The 22995-nt window shown below is 31.2% G+C and overlaps 2 protein-coding genes across 2 annotated transcripts in view; one reads left to right on the forward strand and one right to left on the reverse strand.

Moving 5' to 3' along the window:
- Positions 1-22995, reverse strand: part of LOC143922338 (uncharacterized) — a 186979-nt gene that overhangs the window by 100791 nt on the left and 63193 nt on the right. The window lies entirely within an intron of this gene.
- The window catches only part of na (sodium leak channel non-selective protein na), a 94514-nt gene that overhangs the window by 13969 nt on the left and 57550 nt on the right, over positions 1-22995 (forward strand). The window contains exons 2-6 of the mRNA XM_077445563.1: positions 17163-17348; positions 17414-17637; positions 17722-17850; positions 17984-18129; positions 18218-18326. Of these exons, the coding sequence (XP_077301689.1) occupies positions 17163-17348; positions 17414-17637; positions 17722-17850; positions 17984-18129; positions 18218-18326 (794 nt within the window). The remainder of the gene's footprint in view (positions 1-17162; positions 17349-17413; positions 17638-17721; positions 17851-17983; positions 18130-18217; positions 18327-22995) is intronic.

Here is a 22995-nt window from a genome sequence, read left to right on the forward strand (position 1 = left end):
ATAAAATCTTTTTTAACAATTTCCTTTCGATAGCCATCTTACTTCTGTATGTATGTAAGATAAGTCGTTCGAATTCTTCATCATTTTCTTAACACAGTTGACGGAATAATCTATCATTCAAGGGATGGAACTTTATGTTATTGATGACAACTATAACGATACTCAGCGATTTGTGAAGTCTTCCATTAAGCTTCTTTGCGACTAAATGTTGACGGTAAATAATGCAGTGAATTGTCAGAACATTTGGTGCAACGTTCTTCAACCTTGATATAAAACCACGATGCCGACCAACCATAGCTGGTGCTCCGTCAGTAGCACAGGCAATAATAACATTATAGTAAAGGGAATCTTTTTTTCAGTGAACAAATTTTCAAGCGTTTCAAATACTGACGAACCTTTCGTGTCAGTATTAAGTAATTTTGAAAATAACATTTCTTCGATAATTTCTTCATTCTTCACAAATCGTACATAAGCAAGTAGTAGAGATTCATTATCACGCAGAGTACTCTCATCCAATTGTAATGAAAATTCGTTAGACTGCAGTTCATCACATAATTGAATTTCGATATCATTTGCCATCTCATCAATTCTTTTTGAAACCGTGTCATTGCTCAATGGGACTGAAGAAAGAATCTCTTGCTGGTTTTGTCCCATCATATTATTAATGAATACACGTATAGCTGGTAGTATTAATTTTTCTCCATATGTATGTGGTGCACCACATTTTGCAATAATTTGTGCTATTTCATAAGATAGCATTAGTCCTTTTTCGTTCCAACTTGAAATCTTCTTAAAAACATTACTGAGAGTATTACGGCTTTCAAATGTTTTCTTAAGTTCTTGAAAGTACAATATGTCTTTATTATTCTTGTCGGGATGTTTCTTTAAAAAATGTTCATTTAACCGCGATGGCTTCATTGCCTCATTAGAAAATACGTGTTGACAGATTAAACACATTGGCAATTGTTGATTTGTAGGAGATGGATCAAAACCAAATATTAAATAGTCAATAGAATATTGTCGACATTTTTTTTTCTGATTGGTTGTCATCTTGAAATAAAGGCAAATTTGCGAAGAAAAAATTTTAATGCAGAAGAACTCAGACTACACTATACACACTAACGCTTATAAATGAACGCGACCATCTCCAACGAATTGACAGAGGAGTGCATGATGCAATAAGGCCTATTGACACTTTGCGTTTTGTGGAAACCCATTTGGGTACAGCAATGTAAGCGATATTCATATAGAGAGGTAACTGCAAACGGCTGTACTCAATTGCGTTTCCTCAAAACGCAAGGCAAACGTACAGTCTGTGAGCGCCCATAAAATAGCTTTGCACGTCACAAGTAGAGGTTGTGATCGAGAAATCTCGAGAAATTTTGATTCTCGTTTCTCGAGAATATTTTATTGTAAAATTTCGAGATTCTCATTTCTCGAGAATATTTTATTATGAAAATTCGAGATTCTCGTATCTCGAGAAATCGTTTATTAGAATCTCGAAAATATCGAGAATATTCTTAATTTATCACTACATGTTTTTACTCAATAAACTGACTGATTTGTATACTTGTTAACTCGTAAATAATTTTGTGAAGTATTGTAATATGTATAGATGGTCAGTATTTTTATTATTTGTCCGGTAAGTTATTATTCGGTCATCATATAAGTAGATATACACATATATCAACGAAATCGGACCATTTTTAAGTTACATATATGCATGTGCATGTAGGTACTAGTCACTAGTGCGAAAGTATTCGGTTATGATATCACTAAAACGCTAGTGAAAATATATTTTCATTGACAAAATGACCCCACTTAACACACATAAAACAAAGATTTTTGATTTATTATTTATTTATTCGAGTATTTGTTCCTTAGATATTAATCAATTTATAGTCAGTATTTTAATATGCATAGATGGTCAGTATTTTTATTATTTGTCCGGTCACAAAAACATGTGCAAAGCCGGGTACCAACACTGGGAATTTTATAAAATTATTTTTGACATATTGTTATTTTTACTATTTTAAATTACTTTTGTATATTTTTATTTTCTTTTCATGCCTTCTTTTATAATATATTTTTTATGTGATTTTACTTTTTTTTCTATTCAATGTTCTATTGCAGCGTTTCCCAAACTTTTTAGGAAACGGAACGGAATGGAATGGAACGGAATTTTTTTTCACAGATTTCTTTTCGGACATGCATACAACAAATCCTGAAAGTTTCATCGTAATCAGTTCTTTAGTTTAGAAGCCTATTCGAGACAGACATTGATTTTTATGTATATACATAGATATATAGATTTAAATAAAAAGAAAATAAATCTAATATAAAATAAAAAATGAAACATAATTGTATCATCGACCAGAAACTTAAAGCAATTTTAAACATCTCCCGTTCTATGGTTGTTGAAAATTACACTGAGCCACAAAAAATCACGTTTTTTAGTTACCAGAGCGGAGACTACCCAATCTTTAATAACTTTGACTCACTGAATTCGAATATGATATTGATTTTTGCTGGTTGGTGATCGTTTACGAGATATGAGCGTTTAAAAAAATGCGCGATTTTTACAGTTTTTTGGCTTTTGCGGTCTTTAACTCAAAACCTAGTATTGCTGTGCTCAAAGTGAGTATTAGAATCAATAGTCAGATGTTTTTCCTATTGATTGTGATATTGCATTGCTTTAAAATACTTATAATTAATTGTCTAGTGAATTTTAAAAGTCAAAAAAATATTTTTTTTACGGATTTTTTCTCCGTGCTATTTTGCATTTATTTGGCAATTTTTTTATTTCACCTCGTTTATAAGGATTGGTTTTCTATTTCAATATTTTTTATTTTTATCTAAACGTACTAACTCGAGCGGCAATTGCAATTTAAATGCTTTCGTTTTTGTTGCTCAGTGTTATTATAGTCACATTAAAATCTATATGATAGTTTATAGTAATTAAGGCTCATTTCGTTTATCAATAATTTAATAAGGTATATTTTTACTAATTATTATCTTTTGCTTTTGTAAATTCGAAACATACATACATATGTATAACGAATTATGTTTACATCTATAACTGTCATCCAGCGCTCATCTGTTCATCTAATGTGTAATTTCTTAAATAATAAGTCGTTTTAATAAAAGAGTTCTCAAAACGAATTTTGACAACTGTTTCTCGAACTACTTTTTTTCTTGATTGTTTTACATGACATGTTATACATACATACATATGTAAGGTTTTTCAACGGGTTTTTGCGGTATCATAAATTCATGGCCCTCAAATTTGGTTTAAAATAATGCAATGACGTAAATGATTTTATACCCTTTATCCTTTTATTAAATTCAAATTATTCGGAAATGGTTTTCATCGTTTTTTCAAAACCTCTCCGATAAAATAAACGTTTTTTATTCCAAAAAAAAATGGCAAAGTTTCAAAGCGATCGGAAAAGTTTTATGAGGTTTGTCCAAAACTAAGATAAACCTTGTAATTTTCAAATGTTATAATTAGCATGGAAATAATTTTTTCAATGTATGTGTTGTATGAATGCATGTACATACATACATATGTACATATGTTATTTTGAAAATTTTCAATTTAATATTTATTTTCATTATTCATCAATAAAAAGTAAACCAAAAAACTTTATTAATACTATGATTTGATGAATATACTAAATACTGGCGATTCTAGAATTGATTTAATGTTGAGAGTTACAAATTTTACACGTTTTGGATTTTCGTAAGATCAAAAATAAGCACCAATAATAAAATAAGCACACGGTTGATCCCATATTTTTTAAGATCATCGAAAGCCGATGCAATTCGCGCTATTATATAAGTATTTATATTTTTATTTTTGAACATTTAATTTGTACGAATAGTTTTTACGTAAATTTGTACGAATATCGATTTTTATATTTTCGGGGCAATGAGAGAATTTGTTCGCAGAAGGGCCAAAGAGGCATTGTATTGCATTAAGACCATTGTATCGTAAAAATATCAAACATTATGTTCTTCCCCTTTTTTTTGTCGAAGGGATCGGAACCTGAAAGGATCGGTCCAAAATATCATCTAATGTTGAATGAATCACTGCTAGAAAATATTTTGTAATTATGTATAACTATTACAGTGTAGTACAAAATTGAGAATATGGTGTGAATTTATCCAATTGATAAAACTGAAATATAACATTTAAAAGAGAAAAAAGTGTGTCCATTTGAAAAATGTTTGCGATTTTGGGACCGACCATTTATTTCATTGTTTTGGTAGGTAATCGTAAAACCTGCTTCGACAAGAAAAAAAAATACTGAATGAAAATCGACGGATTGATTGCAAAATTATTTAAGGCTCATTTCGTATTTACTTACCTATTATACAGTTCACATGGTTTTTAATATCTATTGCTGTTGTAAAGTAGCAACATACATAAATACATATTTTGGAATTTCGTAAGATTAGGAATAAGCATTTATTACGGTTGATCCACATTTTTTAACAAACATCACATAAAATCCTCGACTAAATAATAATTAAAAAACACAAATCGCAGCCGAATTTATTACAGTTATACAGGAAAAAAAATAATTACGTAGCTTAATTCTCGCTCGAATGTTTGGTGTTAGTTGGGTATGTTTTTGAGAACAATAAACTGACCATTTAAGACTCAAATGCATTGAAGTATCTACTTCAATGCTCAAATGTGATACGAAAATATCTCCCTACAATAGAAAGTTATAAAAAAAACTCTCGAATGTTAGACAATACTTTAAACACGTTTTGTATATATTTTCCTTTTTTAATGTTAACTGTATAATTTATTTAAGTTCAGTTATTTTTTTAGTCAAATGAATGGTAAAAAAAGGAAGCAGATGATTATAATGAAAAAATTAAGGTGAAGAAATAGAGAATATTAAATTGATCACCAAATATACAATGTCGAAAGTCAGTTTTTACGAGCCCAGCTCAAATATGCAAATTCGAAAATATGGCTGCCATATCTACGATAGAAACTCACATGAATATGATCAATATGCTAATAAGTTACGAAATGAGTTTGATGGATTTAAAAATTTTTCAAAAATAGAGGATATAATATTATTCATGTCATTCCCATTCAATGATGAAATACAAATAGAAGAAATATCAATCAAATTAAAATAGTTTTTGGATGTAGACCAAATACTAGTTGAGGATGAAATACTTAAATTAAAATGCGAAATATTTTTGAAATCAAGACCTTCCCTCAAAATAAGAAGAACACGCATGTTTAAGAGGTCGAACTAGAGTAAGCTGCCACTTCCGGTTGAGGGATTCCTACCAAATTTTATATATAACTTGTTATTATGCTTAAACTTCTAGATATGATAATATTTAAAAAACATAAAGTTATAAAGATTATTATTTCTATTATTTCTATTATTTAAGCTTACTCTAGTTCGACCTCTTAAACATGCGTGTTCTTCACAAAAAAATTCAAGTATAATTCTCGTATTAATGTGATGAAAATAAAAAAAAATCATCAAATTTAATAAACCGGAAGTGGGATTTTGTGCCCACTCCTCTTTTCACACTCCTGAACGTATCAAACTGAAAATTGTATTTTTCATTTCCTTGGTTTTAATGTATTTTTCATTTTCTTGGTGTTTGTGTGTATTTAATTTTTTTCGTTTTATTGCATTTTTAATTTTCATGTTTTGTTGTTTTGATGTATAGTTATTTTCTTGGTTTATGTATTTTTCATTAATAAATTAGTTTTTTTAATGAATTTATCGTTTCATTTAATTTTTATTAATATGTATACCTATACTGCATTCATGGTAGAAAAAGTTTCTTCGCAGAAGTAAGTAGAACCGAAAAAATTCTTAAATTTGCCGCACAACTCCACAAACATGGATATTTTTCATCACAGAGTAAATTCCAATAACTATTTTGAGGGAAGGTCTTGATTTCAAAAATATTTCGCATTTTAATTTAAGTATTTCATCCTCAACTAGTATTTGGTCTACATCCAAAAACTATTTTAATTTGATTGATATTTCTTCTATTTGTATTTCATCATTGAATGGGAATGACATGAATAATATTATATCCTCTATTTTTGAAAAATTTTTAAATCCATCAAACTCATTTCGTAACTTATTAGCATATTGATCATATTCATGTGAGTTTCTATCGTAGATATGGCAGCCATATTTTCGAATTTGCATATTTGAGCTGGGCTCGTAAAAACTGACTTTCGACATTGTATATTTGGTGATCAATTTAATATTCTCTATTTCTTCACCTTAATTTTTTCATTATAATCATCTGCTTCCTTTTTTTACCATTCATTTGACTAAAAAAATAACTGAACTTAAATAAATTATACAGTTAACATTAAAAAAGGAAAATATATACAAAACGTGTTTAAAGTATTGTCTAACATTCGAGAGTTTTTTTTATAACTTTCTATTGTAGGGAGATATTTTCGTATCACATTTGAGCATTGAAGTAGATACTTCAATGCATTTGAGTCTTAAATGGTCAGTTTATTGTTCTCAAAAACATACCCAACTAACACCAAACATTCGAGCGAGAATTAAGCTACGTAATTATTTTTTTTCCTGTATAACTGTAATAAATTCGGCTGCGATTTGTGTTTTTTAATTATTATTTAGTCGAGGATTTTATGTGATGTTTGTTAAAAAATGTGGATCAACCGTAATAAATGCTTATTCCTAATCTTACGAAATTCCAAAATATGTATTTATGTATGTTGCTACTTTACAACAGCAATAGATATTAAAAACCATGTGAACTGTATAATAGGTAAGTAAATACGAAATGAGCCTTAAATAATTTTGCAATCAATCCGTCGATTTTCATTCAGTATTTTTTTTTCTTGTCGAAGCAGGTTTTACGATTACCTACCAAAACAATGAAATAAATGGTCGGTCCCAAAATCGCAAACATTTTTCAAATGGACACACTTTTTTCTCTTTTAAATGTTATATTTCAGTTTTATCAATTGGATAAATTCACACCATATTCTCAATTTTGTACTACACTGTAATAGTTATACATAATTACAAAATATTTTCTAGCAGTGATTCATTCAACATTAGATGATATTTTGGACCGATCCTTTCAGGTTCCGATCCCTTCGACAAAAAAAAGGGGAAGAACATAATGTTTGATATTTTTACGATACAATGGTCTTAATGCAATACAATGCCTCTTTGGCCCTTCTGCGAACAAATTCTCTCATTGCCCCGAAAATATAAAAATCGATATTCGTACAAATTTACGTAAAAACTATTCGTACAAATTAAATGTTCAAAAATAAAAATATAAATACTTATATAATAGCGCGAATTGCATCGGCTTTCGATGATCTTAAAAAATATGGGATCAACCGTGTGCTTATTTTATTATTGGTGCTTATTTTTGATCTTACGAAAATCCAAAACGTGTAAAATTTGTAACTCTCAACATTAAATCAATTCTAGAATCGCCAGTATTTAGTATATTCATCAAATCATAGTATTAATAAAGTTTTTTGGTTTACTTTTTATTGATGAATAATGAAAATAAATATTAAATTGAAAATTTTCAAAATAACATATGTACATATGTATGTATGTACATGCATTCATACAACACATACATTGAAAAAATTATTTCCATGCTAATTATAACATTTGAAAATTACAAGGTTTATCTTAGTTTTGGACAAACCTCATAAAACTTTTCCGATCGCTTTGAAACTTTGCCATTTTTTTTTGGAATAAAAAACGATTATTTTATCGGAGAGGTTTTGAAAAAACGATGAAAACCATTTCCGAATAATTTGAATTTAATAAAAGGATAAAGGGTATAAAATCATTTACGTCATTGCATTATTTTAAACCAAATTTGAGGGCCATGAATTTATGATACCGCAAAAACCCGTTGAAAAACCTTACATATGTATGTATGTATAACATGTCATGTAAAACAATCAAGAAAAAAAGTAGTTCGAGAAACAGTTGTCAAAATTCGTTTTGAGAACTCTTTTATTAAAACGACTTATTATTTAAGAAATTACACATTAGATGAACAGATGAGCGCTGGATGACAGTTATAGATGTAAACATAATTCGTTATACATATGTATGTATGTTTCGAATTTACAAAAGCAAAAGATAATAATTAGTAAAAATATACCTTATTAAATTATTGATAAACGAAATGAGCCTTAATTACTATAAACTATCATATAGATTTTAATGTGACTATAATAACACTGAGCAACAAAAACGAAAGCATTTAAATTGCAATTGCCGCTCGAGTTAGTACGTTTAGATAAAAATAAAAAATATTGAAATAGAAAACCAATCCTTATAAACGAGGTGAAATAAAAAAATTGCCAAATAAATGCAAAATAGCACGGAGAAAAAATCCGTAAAAAAAATATTTTTTTGACTTTTAAAATTCACTAGACAATTAATTATAAGTATTTTAAAGCAATGCAATATCACAATCAATAGGAAAAACATCTGACTATTGATTCTAATACTCACTTTGAGCACAGCAATACTAGGTTTTGAGTTAAAGACCGCAAAAGCCAAAAAACTGTAAAAATCGCGCATTTTTTTAAACGCTCATATCTCGTAAACGATCACCAACCAGCAAAAATCAATATCATATTCGAATTCAGTGAGTCAAAGTTATTAAAGATTGGGTAGTCTCCGCTCTGGTAACTAAAAAACGTGATTTTTTGTGGCTCAGTGTAATTTTCAACAACCATAGAACGGGAGATGTTTAAAATTGCTTTAAGTTTCTGGTCGATGATACAATTATGTTTCATTTTTTATTTTATATTAGATTTATTTTCTTTTTATTTAAATCTATATATCTATGTATATACATAAAAATCAATGTCTGTCTCGAATAGGCTTCTAAACTAAAGAACTGATTACGATGAAACTTTCAGGATTTGTTGTATGCATGTCCGAAAAGAAATCTGTGAAAAAAAATTCCGTTCCATTCCATTCCGTTCCGTTTCCTAAAAAGTTTGGGAAACGCTGCAATAGAACATTGAATAGAAAAAAAAGTAAAATCACATAAAAAATATATTATAAAAGAAGGCATGAAAAGAAAATAAAAATATACAAAAGTAATTTAAAATAGTAAAAATAACAATATGTCAAAAATAATTTTATAAAATTCCCAGTGTTGGTACCCGGCTTTGCACATGTTTTTGTGACCGGACAAATAATAAAAATACTGACCATCTATGCATATTAAAATACTGACTATAAATTGATTAATATCTAAGGAACAAATACTCGAATAAATAAATAATAAATCAAAAATCTTTGTTTTATGTGTGTTAAGTGGGGTCATTTTGTCAATGAAAATATATTTTCACTAGCGTTTTAGTGATATCATAACCGAATACTTTCGCACTAGTGACTAGTACCTACATGCACATGCATATATGTAACTTAAAAATGGTCCGATTTCGTTGATATATGTGTATATCTACTTATATGATGACCGAATAATAACTTACCGGACAAATAATAAAAATACTGACCATCTATACATATTACAATACTTCACAAAATTATTTACGAGTTAACAAGTATACAAATCAGTCAGTTTATTGAGTAAAAACATGTAGTGATAAATTAAGAATATTCTCGATATTTTCGAGATTCTAATAAACGATTTCTCGAGATACGAGAATCTCGAATTTTCATAATAAAATATTCTCGAGAAATGAGAATCTCGAAATTTTACAATAAAATATTCTCGAGAAACGAGAATCAAAATTTCTCGAGATTTCTCGATCACAACCTCTACTTGTGACGTGCAAAGCTATTTTATGGGCGCTCACAGACTGTACGTTTGCCTTGCGTTTTGAGGAAACGCAATTGAGTACAGCCGTTTGCAGTTACCTCTCTATATGAATATCGCTTACATTGCTGTACCCAAATGGGTTTCCACAAAACGCAAAGTGTCAATAGGCCTTATTGCATCATGCACTCCTCTGTCAATTCGTTGGAGATGGTCGCGTTCATTTATAAGCGTTAGTGTGTATAGTGTAGTCTGAGTTCTTCTGCATTAAAATTTTTTCTTCGCAAATTTGCCTTTATTTCAAGATGACAACCAATCAGAAAAAAAAATGTCGACAATATTCTATTGACTATTTAATATTTGGTTTTGATCCATCTCCTACAAATCAACAATTGCCAATGTGTTTAATCTGTCAACACGTATTTTCTAATGAGGCAATGAAGCCATCGCGGTTAAATGAACATTTTTTAAAGAAACATCCCGACAAGAATAATAAAGACATATTGTACTTTCAAGAACTTAAGAAAACATTTGAAAGCCGTAATACTCTCAGTAATGTTTTTAAGAAGATTTCAAGTTGGAACGAAAAAGGACTAATGCTATCTTATGAAATAGCACAAATTATTGCAAAATGTGGTGCACCACATACATATGGAGAAAAATTAATACTACCAGCTATACGTGTATTCATTAATAATATGATGGGACAAAACCAGCAAGAGATTCTTTCTTCAGTCCCATTGAGCAATGACACGGTTTCAAAAAGAATTGATGAGATGGCAAATGATATCGAAATTCAATTATGTGATGAACTGCAGTCTAACGAATTTTCATTACAATTGGATGAGAGTACTCTGCGTGATAATGAATCTCTACTACTTGCTTATGTACGATTTGTGAAGAATGAAGAAATTATCGAAGAAATGTTATTTTCAAAATTACTTAATACTGACACGAAAGGTTCGTCAGTATTTGAAACGCTTGAAAATTTGTTCACTGAAAAAAAGATTCCCTTTACTATAATGTTATTATTGCCTGTGCTACTGACGGAGCACCAGCTATGGTTGGTCGGCATCGTGGTTTTATATCAAGGTTGAAGAACGTTGCACCAAATGTTCTGACAATTCACTGCATTATTTACCGTCAACATTTAGTCGCAAAGAAGCTTAATGGAAGACTTCACAAATCGCTGAGTATCGTTATAGTTGTCATCAATAACATAAAGTTCCATCCCTTGAATGATAGATTATTCCGTCAACTGTGTTAAGAAAATGATGAAGAATTCGAACGACTTATCTTACATACATACAGAAGTAAGATGGCTATCGAAAGGAAATTGTTAAAAAAGATTTTATGCACTATTTGATACAATTGTGGAGTTTTTGGATGTAAACAATGAAAACATATGCATTGAATTAAAATTACTACGAAATGATGTGGCCTATCTTTCGGATATATTCGGAAAGATAAATGAAAATCTCCTGAAGCTTCAAGGAAGCAATATCAGTCTTATTAAAGCCAAAGGCTTTATCAACAAACTCAAATTATTTAAAAATTATCTTCGTCGGCGAGAACTTCATCAGTTTCCTTCTTTACAACAATTAAAAGAAGATATGGTCAAAGATTCTGATTTGGAAACATACTGTAGCCACATTGACGCCCTTATCGAAGATATGATAATACGATTCAAAGACTTGTATGAACTTTTAATACCAGATTGGATATTTAATCCATTTTTATCAGATGTAGAAAGTGTCAGTTAAAATTTAAAAGAGCAGTTTATTGAGCTACAAAATGACTGTGAAGCTAAAATACATAGTATTCAATCAATGTGATTATGATGTTTTTTGGATACGTTTTCGCCATCGATACCCTCTTCTGTGGAAAGAGGTAAAATTACCCATCGTAGCATTTCCTTCATCATATTTAGTAGAAAAGGGTTTTAGCGCAGTAACGCATATATTAAAAAAAATCCCGAAATCGATTACAGTTAAGCCAAAGAGGAGATTTGAGACTGTATTTAACTAAATTTGAACCTAATTTTACGAAAATAGCGCAGTCACATGAGGCTCAATGATCTCATTCATTTCTTTTTATTTTTAAATAAAAAAATCACATTTCCATTGAATTATTTACTTTTAAATTGAAATAACATTATAATGTATGTAATGTTAATATGACATAAATGGAAATTAATACATAATGTTTATAAAAATAATCATGTTTTTTATTTGTTTTTCTTATAATTTTTTATTTGTAAAGAAAATCATTGCATGGAATACATACATAGAAAATAGAGTAATTTGTTGTGGGGGGAAGGGGGGGGGGCGCTGGATAATTTTACTGTGGTAAAGGGGGGCGATTCTTTCAATATGGTTAAGAAACACTGATATAGGTTGTTTGACTCTGAAGATATGACTCTGAAGATATAGGTTGTTTCGTTGATGGCTCCGATATTGAAGGTTGCGATGTTGGCGGTTTATTAGCCACCACAAATTGATTTCGTACTTCACAAACAATTCGCTGAACACCAGTCGCTTCCGCAGTTGAAGCATATAAATTTTTCATAAAACTATTTCTTTCGTCACTTTCACTATTCACTATACGATGCATGAAATAGTTGAAAACATAATACACAATTTCGCGAGATTGTCCCGTTAGTGTTTTCCCAGAACCAATTTTATTACAAAGCATTTTATTATCATTATCCACTAATTCTAATGAACTAGCTCCAATTAACCAATTAGCAAACAATATAAGAACGCGTTACGTCAGTTTGTGGGGGTTGATCGGTGACTGACCAGTGAAACTGGAAAAAATCACCCTGTAGTGGGTGGGTAACAACAATTATCTTTTGTATTGCACACTTTGAGCAATACAAAAGATAATTGTTGTTTCTGTCATGCTCGGAAAGTGGGTGCGTATGAAAGGGACCAACTGATTGTCCTAGAAAACAGATACAAAAAATCTTATTCATATCTTCACGGACACAATATATTTACGTGCTTGTATTGGTACGTGCCAGCTTTCGCTGCACGAGCTATATGTACAGCGGTCACTTCTAATCTAATCTTCGTATCCTTAGATTTAGTATCCCAGGTAGAAAACCTTTTTCTTAAATCTTGTTTACTCTATTTTATGTTCTGTCGTCAACTTAATAAAGCATATTTAAAACCAACAAATCTTGACAACAAATCCCAATGTTGATTTTATTTTTCACATATCGATAACGTTGAATACAAGTTATGTAATCCTAGTCATGAAGATTATTATTTGAAAAAGCACTGTTTGAAAAATAATATTTACATAATAACACATTGGTTATGTATGTACAATGTAATATTCCATCGACTATTAATTAACGCAACGTTAAAAAATGTAATTGCAATTATTGGTATTTTTTGTTTTTGTTTCGAGCGACCCGGACCCGGCCTTCAATTTTGTATGACCTTATTTGTTCGAGAACTTGATTTTACATGTGACTTCTGAGAAAACGATACGTACTGAAATTTCGCTAAATGTAGAATTTCACTCATATACGGTATTGTATGTATATTCATATGTATTTTTAAGTTAATTTCAATAGGTCCCAAAGTCAAACAACGTTCATTGATTGAAAAATCCTCGGGTTAAATAATAATGTAGCAATAAGTTATTTTAAATTTAAAAATCGAAAGCATATTGATAATTTCAATTATGAAATCGTTATAAAACGTTAAACATAATATGTACATCAATATACAGTGATAAAAATAAACATAAAACGTAATAGTTATATATAATAGATGATCTTAAAAACAATACAATTGATGATAAAACCCATGTCAAAATAACAATTTTAACCAGTTTCATATCTATGCACCGTAAGACAAAAAGGATTTGTAAAAACCTCTTTACGCTACCTTTTTTAAATTAGGGGAAAACCACTAGTTCCTTATTTATAGGTAAAGTACATTCAGTCTTAGTTCAACTTAGTTATCGTTCGTAGGCTAGGTTTCAAATGGAGAAAGATGAAAAATAATAAACACATACTTATTGAAAAAAGTGTAATTCGACTGAAGAGATCCATATACATATCTTTCCAAATTAGAAGAGTATAGATTGCAAGGCCGCCCTATAGTTTACACGGATGAATCCTATACAAATAGCTCACATACGATGCCAAAATCATGGTCCGATGAAACTAGCAAAGGTTGCAGAGTACCGATTTATAAGGGTAATATGCTAATAATAGTTCACGCCTGTTCTGAAAAAGGATTTATTCCAAATGCGTTACTTATATATCCATCTAAAATTAAAACCGGAGATTATCATAATAATATGAACGCGATTAATTACCAAAAATGGATTAAAGAAAAGCTTGTTCCAAATTTACAACCCCAATCTGTAATTGTTATTGATAATGCGTCGTACCATAATGTCATGTCAGAACCTATGCCCACATCTACACAATTCGTACGTACGTACGTTTGTTTTACTTATAATTAAAAAAAATGCTATTTATCATTTTATTCGTGGCACGTATTCAAATATTAAATAAATATGCCATCCAAATTATATCATAGATCTTAAAAAACATTACACGATCGGTTGAAATAAAATATATAAATATTAGCGTGTTTCTTTCAACAGCCTGTATATGAAAAATGCATTTTTGTGAGTACTGTGCACGCGCCTTCTGTAGCTAATATACCTATAGAAGCAAATCCCCATTTTTGTTTTCAAAAATGTATCTTTGCGAAAATATAAATTCTTGTAATTTATGGCCTTGTGCTTTTAACAAGAGCCAATATAAACATCTGTGTCGTTGAGCATCATTGAAGTACATTATATTTCAATGTTGACCATCGATATTTAGCGATAACTGTTGTGCTCAATGGACAAATGAAGAACTGGGTTTATCCCAGTTCTATAACGAAAACATAGATAATAGGATAAAATTCAAAATGATAGCCGCATTGGCGTTTGTTCCGCCCGAAAAAGTTAACAAATGTTGGGAAGAACTCCTAGTATGTATGACCTTATTTGTTCGAGAACTTGATTTTACGACATATGACTGAAATTTCGCTAAATCTAGGATTTAACTCATATACGGCTTACATATTTTTAAGTTAATTTCAATAGGTCACAAAGTGAAACAAAGTTCATTGATTGAAAAATCCTCGGGTTAAATAATTATATAGCAATAAGGTATTTTAAATTTAAAAATCGAAAGCATATTGATAATTTCAATTATGAAATCCTTATAAAACGTTAAATATAATATGTACATCAATATACAGTGATACAAATAAACATAAAACGTAATAGTTATATATAATAGATGATCTTAAAAACAATACAATTGATGATAAAACCCATGTCAAAATAACAATTTTTGCCAGTTTCATATCTATGCACTGTAAGACAAAAAGTATTTGTAAAAACCTCTTTACGCTACCTTTTTTAAATTAGGGGAAAACCACTAGTTCCTTTTTTATAGTTAAAGTACATTCAGTCTTAGTTCAACTTTCATTTAAAACATTCATCCGTCATTTGTTAATTTCATTTCACATTTATCCGGCCTGTTTTTTTTTATTGATTCGCGGCCTGTTTTTTTATTGACTATTGAACTTATCTACTTGACTTCCCACTACTCATCTACAACCTGGACCGAAAATGATTAATTTTTCTTTTAATTAATCATTTTGAGATTTTTTATGTTGATTTGGTGAAATCTTAAAATTAATTAATATTGGGTATCCTATTAAGTTTCACGTATTTTGAAATTAAACAATACACTTACCTTGAACCCAACAATGAAATAATATCATGATATCATAAATTCTATTACGACAGTGGAATTTCATTCGTTTTAAGCCATGAATTTCGTATGATCCCGACATTTGCTACACTATAATATTATATTTAGAATATGATCGATTAAATTATTAGAATAAGATCGATTAAATCAATGGTCGATAAATACGTCAATACATACATACTTATGTATACGCGTACATTTTAGATATGAATAGCAGAACCCATGAAGACGGGCTTGCGAACCTTGGTCTAGAATCCGTTCATACGTAAGATTTTACTCTTTTTAAGAAATATTTTTTGCGGAACTCAGTTGAGAAACTCTGAATACGTAGGATTTGAAAACATATTTTCTGGGGAAAAAATCGAAAACCAAAGAATCTCCCATCAAATCAAATGCAAAGTTTCATAATGACGATTTGCGAACCTTAGTTCAGAAGCCCTGCATACGTAAAAGTTTGGATTGCTAAAAAAAACTATTTACTACTATTATTAAAATAAATGTTTTCGGTCCTGACTCGATGTCAGGTGCTGCAATGATTTAATCTAACATTATTATTATTAGTCACCGGACCCAGAAGGTGCCGCATATTGTTCAAAGGTTGTAAATGCATTGTTTTTAATAAAGGTTTGCCGAACCTTTTTGTACAAAGGATTTACAACAATGGAAAAATGGATAGCACTGTGACTACCTCTAATTATTATATTCGGAAATTAATTTAAAAAAATTTAAACCCGTCGAGTATTCAATCCAGTATCGAGTCAAATTGACTCGATATCCGATTTATGTAAATATGGAGCGTTTTATTAAACATTATTACTATATCTATGCTTTATATTATGTTTTCGGGCTTTTTGTGGCTGGACCTTTAAAAGGCCTCATGGGACGCAGCCTTATGGGGCGCAGCCTTATGGAGCTCAGCCGCCCTAAAAGGCATTAACTAAGGGGGGCGAAGTCCTAGACGGCATTCAACCATGGAGGCGCGGAGGGGCGAACCCCTAAAAGGCAACTGATCATGGAGGCGAAGCCCTAGACGGCATTTAATCATGGGGGCGCGGATGAGCGAAGCCCTAAAAGGCATAAACTAAGGGGGGTGAAGCCCTAGACGGCATTCAATCATGGGGGCGCGGAGGGGCGAAGCCCTAAAAGGCATTTTTTTTTTAATTTTTTGATTTTTTTTATTATTTTTTTTTTTGATTTTTTTTTTATTTTTAATTTTTTTTTTTTAATAAAATGTTCACTATTAGATTAGTCATGTTTAAGCGATTTATATTATAAATACTGAGCGAAGCCGGGTAATACAGCTAGTTTAAAATATTTTCAATACCATTTTTAGGTTTTTTAATTAATTAATTATATATAATGCATACAGCACTTGTGCCTAATCCGATTCCATATTTTACAGGTGGAAGCAAATATATCATAAATATTTTTTTCTTTATAGCTTCAAATATGGACAGTTTTGACTGAAATATTTAATAAAGATGCAATACATATGTGAATGTCGTCGTCTAAATTTTTCATACTCGAATTTCAGCTATGGGTGCGACGTCTGATGAGGTTCTGTGCTCTCGTCAGCTTGATGTCCGTATCTATGAACACGCCGAAGACGTTCGAGAAGCTTCCATTTCTGCAATATTTCACTTTTTCATGCGATTTCATTGTCACATTCCTGTTTACCGCAGAAATGATTGCAAAAATGCACATCAGAGGAATATTGAAAGTAAATACTGCCTCTTTTACATATACAATATTTACATGGAATGTTTATATAATCTCTTTTTGTAGGGAGAAGTTCCATATCTCAAAGATCATTGGTGTCAATTTGACGCGTCCATGGTTTTCTTTCTTTGGGTTTCGGTCATATTGCAAATGTTCGAGATGCCCGGGGTCGTGCCCCGCTTCAGCTACTTGAGTATCCTCCGAGCACCGCGTCCCCTCATCATGATTCGTTTCCTGCGAGTGTTTCTGAAGTTTTCAATGCCTAAATCTCGTATAAATCAAATATTCAAGTAAGTATTCCAATACACTATGTTTCTTGTTCCTTGACTTTCATATAAACTCCTACTCATATGAGCTTTTCGCATTTTTAACAGGCGTTCCAGCCAACAGATATACAATGTGACACTTTTTTTTCTATTCTTCATGTCGTTATATAGTCTATTAGGTGTTCAATTTTTTGGCGAGTTAAAAAATCATTGTGTCTTAAATACTACCTTAGATGAGTAAGTATTCCAATATGATCTTATTACATATTATGTCACCCTTAATGTGCTGAAATGAGTACTAGTACTATACTTATTTTTTCACAAAAGTACAGCGTACATTTTATGCTTTAATGATGTTATGTATTTGCAGTGAGGTAACAATAAATTCTATAGCAATTCCTGATACGTTCTGTTCTCGAGAAAAGGGATCAGGATATCAGTGTCCTATCGGAATGAAGTGTATGAAATTACATTTGTCAAAGTACATAATGGGCTTCAACGGGTTCGAGGAATTCAGTATGTATTCTTTCACATCAATTCAGTTCGTTAAATACATACATATGTACATACCATTTGCAAATGTGTTATTTTTAAATCATTTCAGCGACCAGCATATTCACCGTTTATCAAGCGGCTTCTCAAGAAGGTTGGGTTTTCATTATGTATCGAGCTATCGACTCGTTGCCAGCATGGAGAGCTGCTTTGTATTTCAGGTATGTTTTATTTTTATTATTTTTAATATTTTTGCTGTGGTAAGTTTTCGTGGCACACAATGAAAATCCATAAATTGAAATTTTTCAATTATTTTTTCAACGATTAATTTTGAACGTTAATAATAAAAACAAGAAAATAAAAATAACTTAAAATGTCAAAATAAAATAATGAAATATTGTTTAAAAAAAAAATACTACTTTCGGTTTACGAATTCTGACCAAAACCTTATCAGTTCTAAGTTAGTACATAAAGTATACAAATATAAATTTTCAGCTTGATAAGTTCAGGGGTGTGGAAATAATCGTGTGGTCACAATATTTTTGACTTTTCTTAGTGGAAAAAGTCCCACTTCCGGTTTATTAAATTTAGTGTTTTCTTTTTATTTTCATCACATTTGAATTTTTTTGTGAAGAGCACACACGTTTAAGGTGTCGAAAAAAATAGCGGAAGAAAAATCGAACAAGAGTAATCTGCCCCTTCTGGTTGACGGATGCTTACCAAATTTTGTACATACATAACATGGTATTAATCTTAAACTTCTAGATATGAAATTTCAGTTCAATAAAGTTTGATATTTAATTTCAATTTTTAAATTTAATTTTTATTTCGATATTTTGTACGCTACTGGTTTTTAAAGTTTGCCTGTGGGCCGTTCGTTGGCTTGGTGCGTACACACCATTAGAGAACTGTCGTTCAGTTCCAGTGTGCGTAAACCAGATAGCGCATTGGTGCAAGCGAGATAGGCGAACGGTCATCTCGCTCGCCATCTCGCTTGCACCAACGCTGCAAATGCGTACGAACGAAAGACTTTCAACGCAAGAGAACGCAATTACCGCTCGATTTCAGATAGAAAACGAATCCTTCTGAATGTGGTGAAATAAAAAATTGGCCAAATAAACGTATCATAACACGGGGAAAAAATCCGTAAAAAAATATATATTTTTGACTTTTAAAATTCGCTAGTCAATTAATTATAAGTATTTTAAAACAATAAAAAAATACAATCAATAGAAAAACATCTGACTATTGATTTCAATACTCACTTTGAGCACAATAATCCCGTGCTAATCTTTAATACTGCTGGTTAGACTTGGATATTTATGACTCCAAGTCGATCGGATTTTCATTGGTGAAACGGTTCATGAAATTGGCATAAATCATCCTACTTGCTGTCACAAATATCTGAATTTTTATGTACAAAATGTAAAAATTTATGTACAAGTCTAAATCCATAGATATCTCAATGGATGAATGAATTAATTGTTAATTTCGGGTTCTTCAGCCTCTCGAAATACAGTGATTTATATGTAAAAAATTATGTAAAAGTCTAAATCCATAGATGTCTTAATGGATTAATTAATTGTTAATTTCATGTTCTCCAGCCTCTCGAAATACAGTGATTTATATTAATATAATAAAAATACTGCAATGTTTGTAATTAATTGTCTAGGAAGGCGCATTGGGGTCTACCTCTCAGGCCTTCCTAATATTAATTAATTAAATAAAAAAAATGTGTGATTATTTTGCGTTTTTTTGTATCTCGGCGCCTCTTTTATTTACATTATAAAAATAATAAATAAATAAAAAAGAAAATACACGGGTCTACCTCACCGAACCGAAAAAAGCAAATATCGGAAGGCCAAGATCGAAAATCGAAAGATCTTAAGTCGAAAGATCAAAAAAAAAAAAGGGTGCATGGTAAACGGTACTATGTATATATAATATATGTATATATCAGTGCGGTCTCCGTGACGAGACAGAATGTTAAACGACAGAAAACGCAAATATCGGAAGGCAAAGATCGAAAATCGAAAGATCTTAAGTCGAAAGATCAAAAAAAAAATGGTGCACGGTAAACGGTACATACTCACGTACATGCTCACTTAATTTGCGCGAGCAGAATACAACAGGAACAAGAGGAACAGGCTTTTCCTCCCGTATTAATGTGCGCGCGCAGAATACGTGAGGAAAAGCATGTTCCTCTTGTTCCTGTTGTATCCTGCTCGCGCAAATTAAGTGAGTATGTACCGTTTACCATGCACCATTTTTTTTTATCTTTCGACTTAAGATCTTACGTTTTTCGATCTTTGCCTTCCGATATTTGCGTTTTCTGTCGTTTAACATTCTGTCTCGTCACGTAGACCCATATCAGTGGTATGCGGTGAAATTATCTCCCTTTTTGTCATACAGCCTTGTTTAGGGCCGGGCCGCACCGCTCAACTCGCGAACAACTTGGATGAGCGCGACCAGACCAATGCATGCAGGTAGATGGGACATGCCACACCCGTCAACTTGTTTGTCGCACACATTTCTATACATTTTTTCGACGTACGACGGGGGGAAAGAGAGTTTTACCGCACGCCACTGATACATACATATACATATATTTAAGGTACACGCTAATGTTAGAGGGGGTGCAAAGAAAATTTCTTCGCTATCTCTACATGAGAGAGTTTGGGCGCTATCCCTACTTATTTCCCAGTAAGTTTGTCATGGGCTTCTTGGGCTTTGACTCCTTAGCTTCACGTAGAAACAATCATCTTGGTAAGCTTTTTCTAAAAATTATAAGGGGTGAATGTCATCTTCCTGAAGTTCTGTGTAATCTTAAACTTAGAGTACCTGAGAAACTGAGAGAATCTCGCTCCAGAACTCTATTCCTGCCTATTCGGGCCAGAACTAATGTGCTTGATGACTCACCCCTTTCAAGAGCCATTCGACTATTTAACCTGCTTTCTGGGAGCCTTGATGTTTTTACTTCATCATACAGTTCTGTCAGGCAGCATATTTTAAATGACTTCTAGCTACATACATATTTACACATGCTGTTTTCATTTTGTAATTTTATTATTTAGCATAATGTGTATGTATGTTAGTTTTATCTTTATTTATATATGTATGCTATTTTTTATTTTTATATATATGAGTAATTTATCTTTATTTATGTGTATTTATGTGTTTATGTGTATATGCATGTATAATGTTTGTATGTTTATGGATGTATGTAATGTATGTGTATGTGTATATGTATATGTATATGTGTATGTATGTATATGTGAATATATGTATATATATATATGTGTAGGTGTGTATGTATGTATATGTATATATGTGTATTTTTATATTTATGTATGTATGTATGAACCCAAACTGCTCTCTGCTAATCGCCTCTTCACACCGTGAGTAAATTCTGCCCTGTATTATCCTTAGTAGGATCTTCAATGTGTGACTCATTAGGCTAATTATTCTGAAGTCGCTACACGTCCTCGCGTTACTCTTTTTTGGCAACGGGATAAATATGGATTGTAACCAATCGCTAGGTAGTTCGCCTGATAAATATATTGTATTGAAGAGTTTTGTGAGATCTTCTATGTTATCGTCGTCCAATAACTTGAGAAATTCGGCAGGAATCAGATCTGGTCCAGTAGCTTTCCGACTCTTTGCTAGTTTTATAGCATGTTCCACTTCGGATTTCAATATATATGGTCCCGTTTCTGGATCTTCAATATGCCCTCCAGTTTCTCTATTGTCTTTAAAGAGCAATTTTGTGTACTCGGTCCATTCTGATTTCTTCTCATCCATATTTAAAATGGTTTTTCCATTTTTATTCCTAAGTAGTATGAAATATTTTTTTCTGAATGATCCTGTTGCTTCTTTTAGTTTTTTATGTACGTTAAATTCGGCGTGTTTTTCTTGTAATTTTTCAATTTCGTCACATTTATTTTCCATCCATTTTTCTTTGATTTCTTTAATTTTCCTTTGAATTTGGCGGTGAATATTTTTATATTGTGTTGGATTATTGTGTTTGTGTTTTCTACGTTCTTCCATTAAATGTATAAGTTCATCCGTCATCCAAGGTTGTTTTTTATTAATTATTTGATTTGTTTCAAGAAACTTTTTCCCAGATTGGGTCATTGCTGATTTCATACCTTCCCACTTTAAGTTTACATTACTATTTTCTTCAATAGATTTTTGTTTAAAATTTTTATTGAGATCTTTTGCAAATTGTTCGTGGATCGTAAGATTTTTAAGCAGCTCTAAATCCAATCTTGGTTTAGGTTTTGATGCTCTTAAAATCTTTTTCAGTCTTATCTTCAATTTCCCACAAAGTATGTAGATTATGATCGGATGCCACGTCTGCACCAGGGTAGGTTTTCACCGATTTTATACTATTTTTAAATCTACTGTTTATCAAAATAAAGTCAATTTGGTTTCGTACAATATTATCAGGACAGTCCATTGGGGATTTCCATGTGTATAATCTTCTTTTAGGTAGCTTAAAGAAAGTATTCAAGATAACATACTGCTCTTCCTGGCAAAACTGAACTAGTCTGTCTCCTCACTCATTTCTTTCTCCAAGTCCGAAGCGACCAGTTATACCCATTGTTTCTTCGTCTCCAACTTTGGCGTTGAAATCTCCCATTATAATGTTAACATCATGTTTTTTCGTATATGTCATCAATTCTTTGATTTGTTGATAAAATTCTTCAATCTCATTTTCTTCTTTATACTTGTATTATGTTACATACACTTGTATTATGTTGCATACACTTGTATTATGTTAACATTTATAGGTTTTCCTGCTAATTGTATCATCATGACTCGTTCAGATAACGGAATAAAGTTTCTCACACTTTTACTCATGTCGTCTTCCAGAATCACAGCAACACC

Source organism: Arctopsyche grandis, chromosome 2 (genome assembly GCF_051622035.1).
Source record: "Arctopsyche grandis isolate Sample6627 chromosome 2, ASM5162203v2, whole genome shotgun sequence".
In the NCBI taxonomy this organism is placed as follows: Eukaryota; Metazoa; Arthropoda; class Insecta; order Trichoptera; family Hydropsychidae; genus Arctopsyche; species Arctopsyche grandis.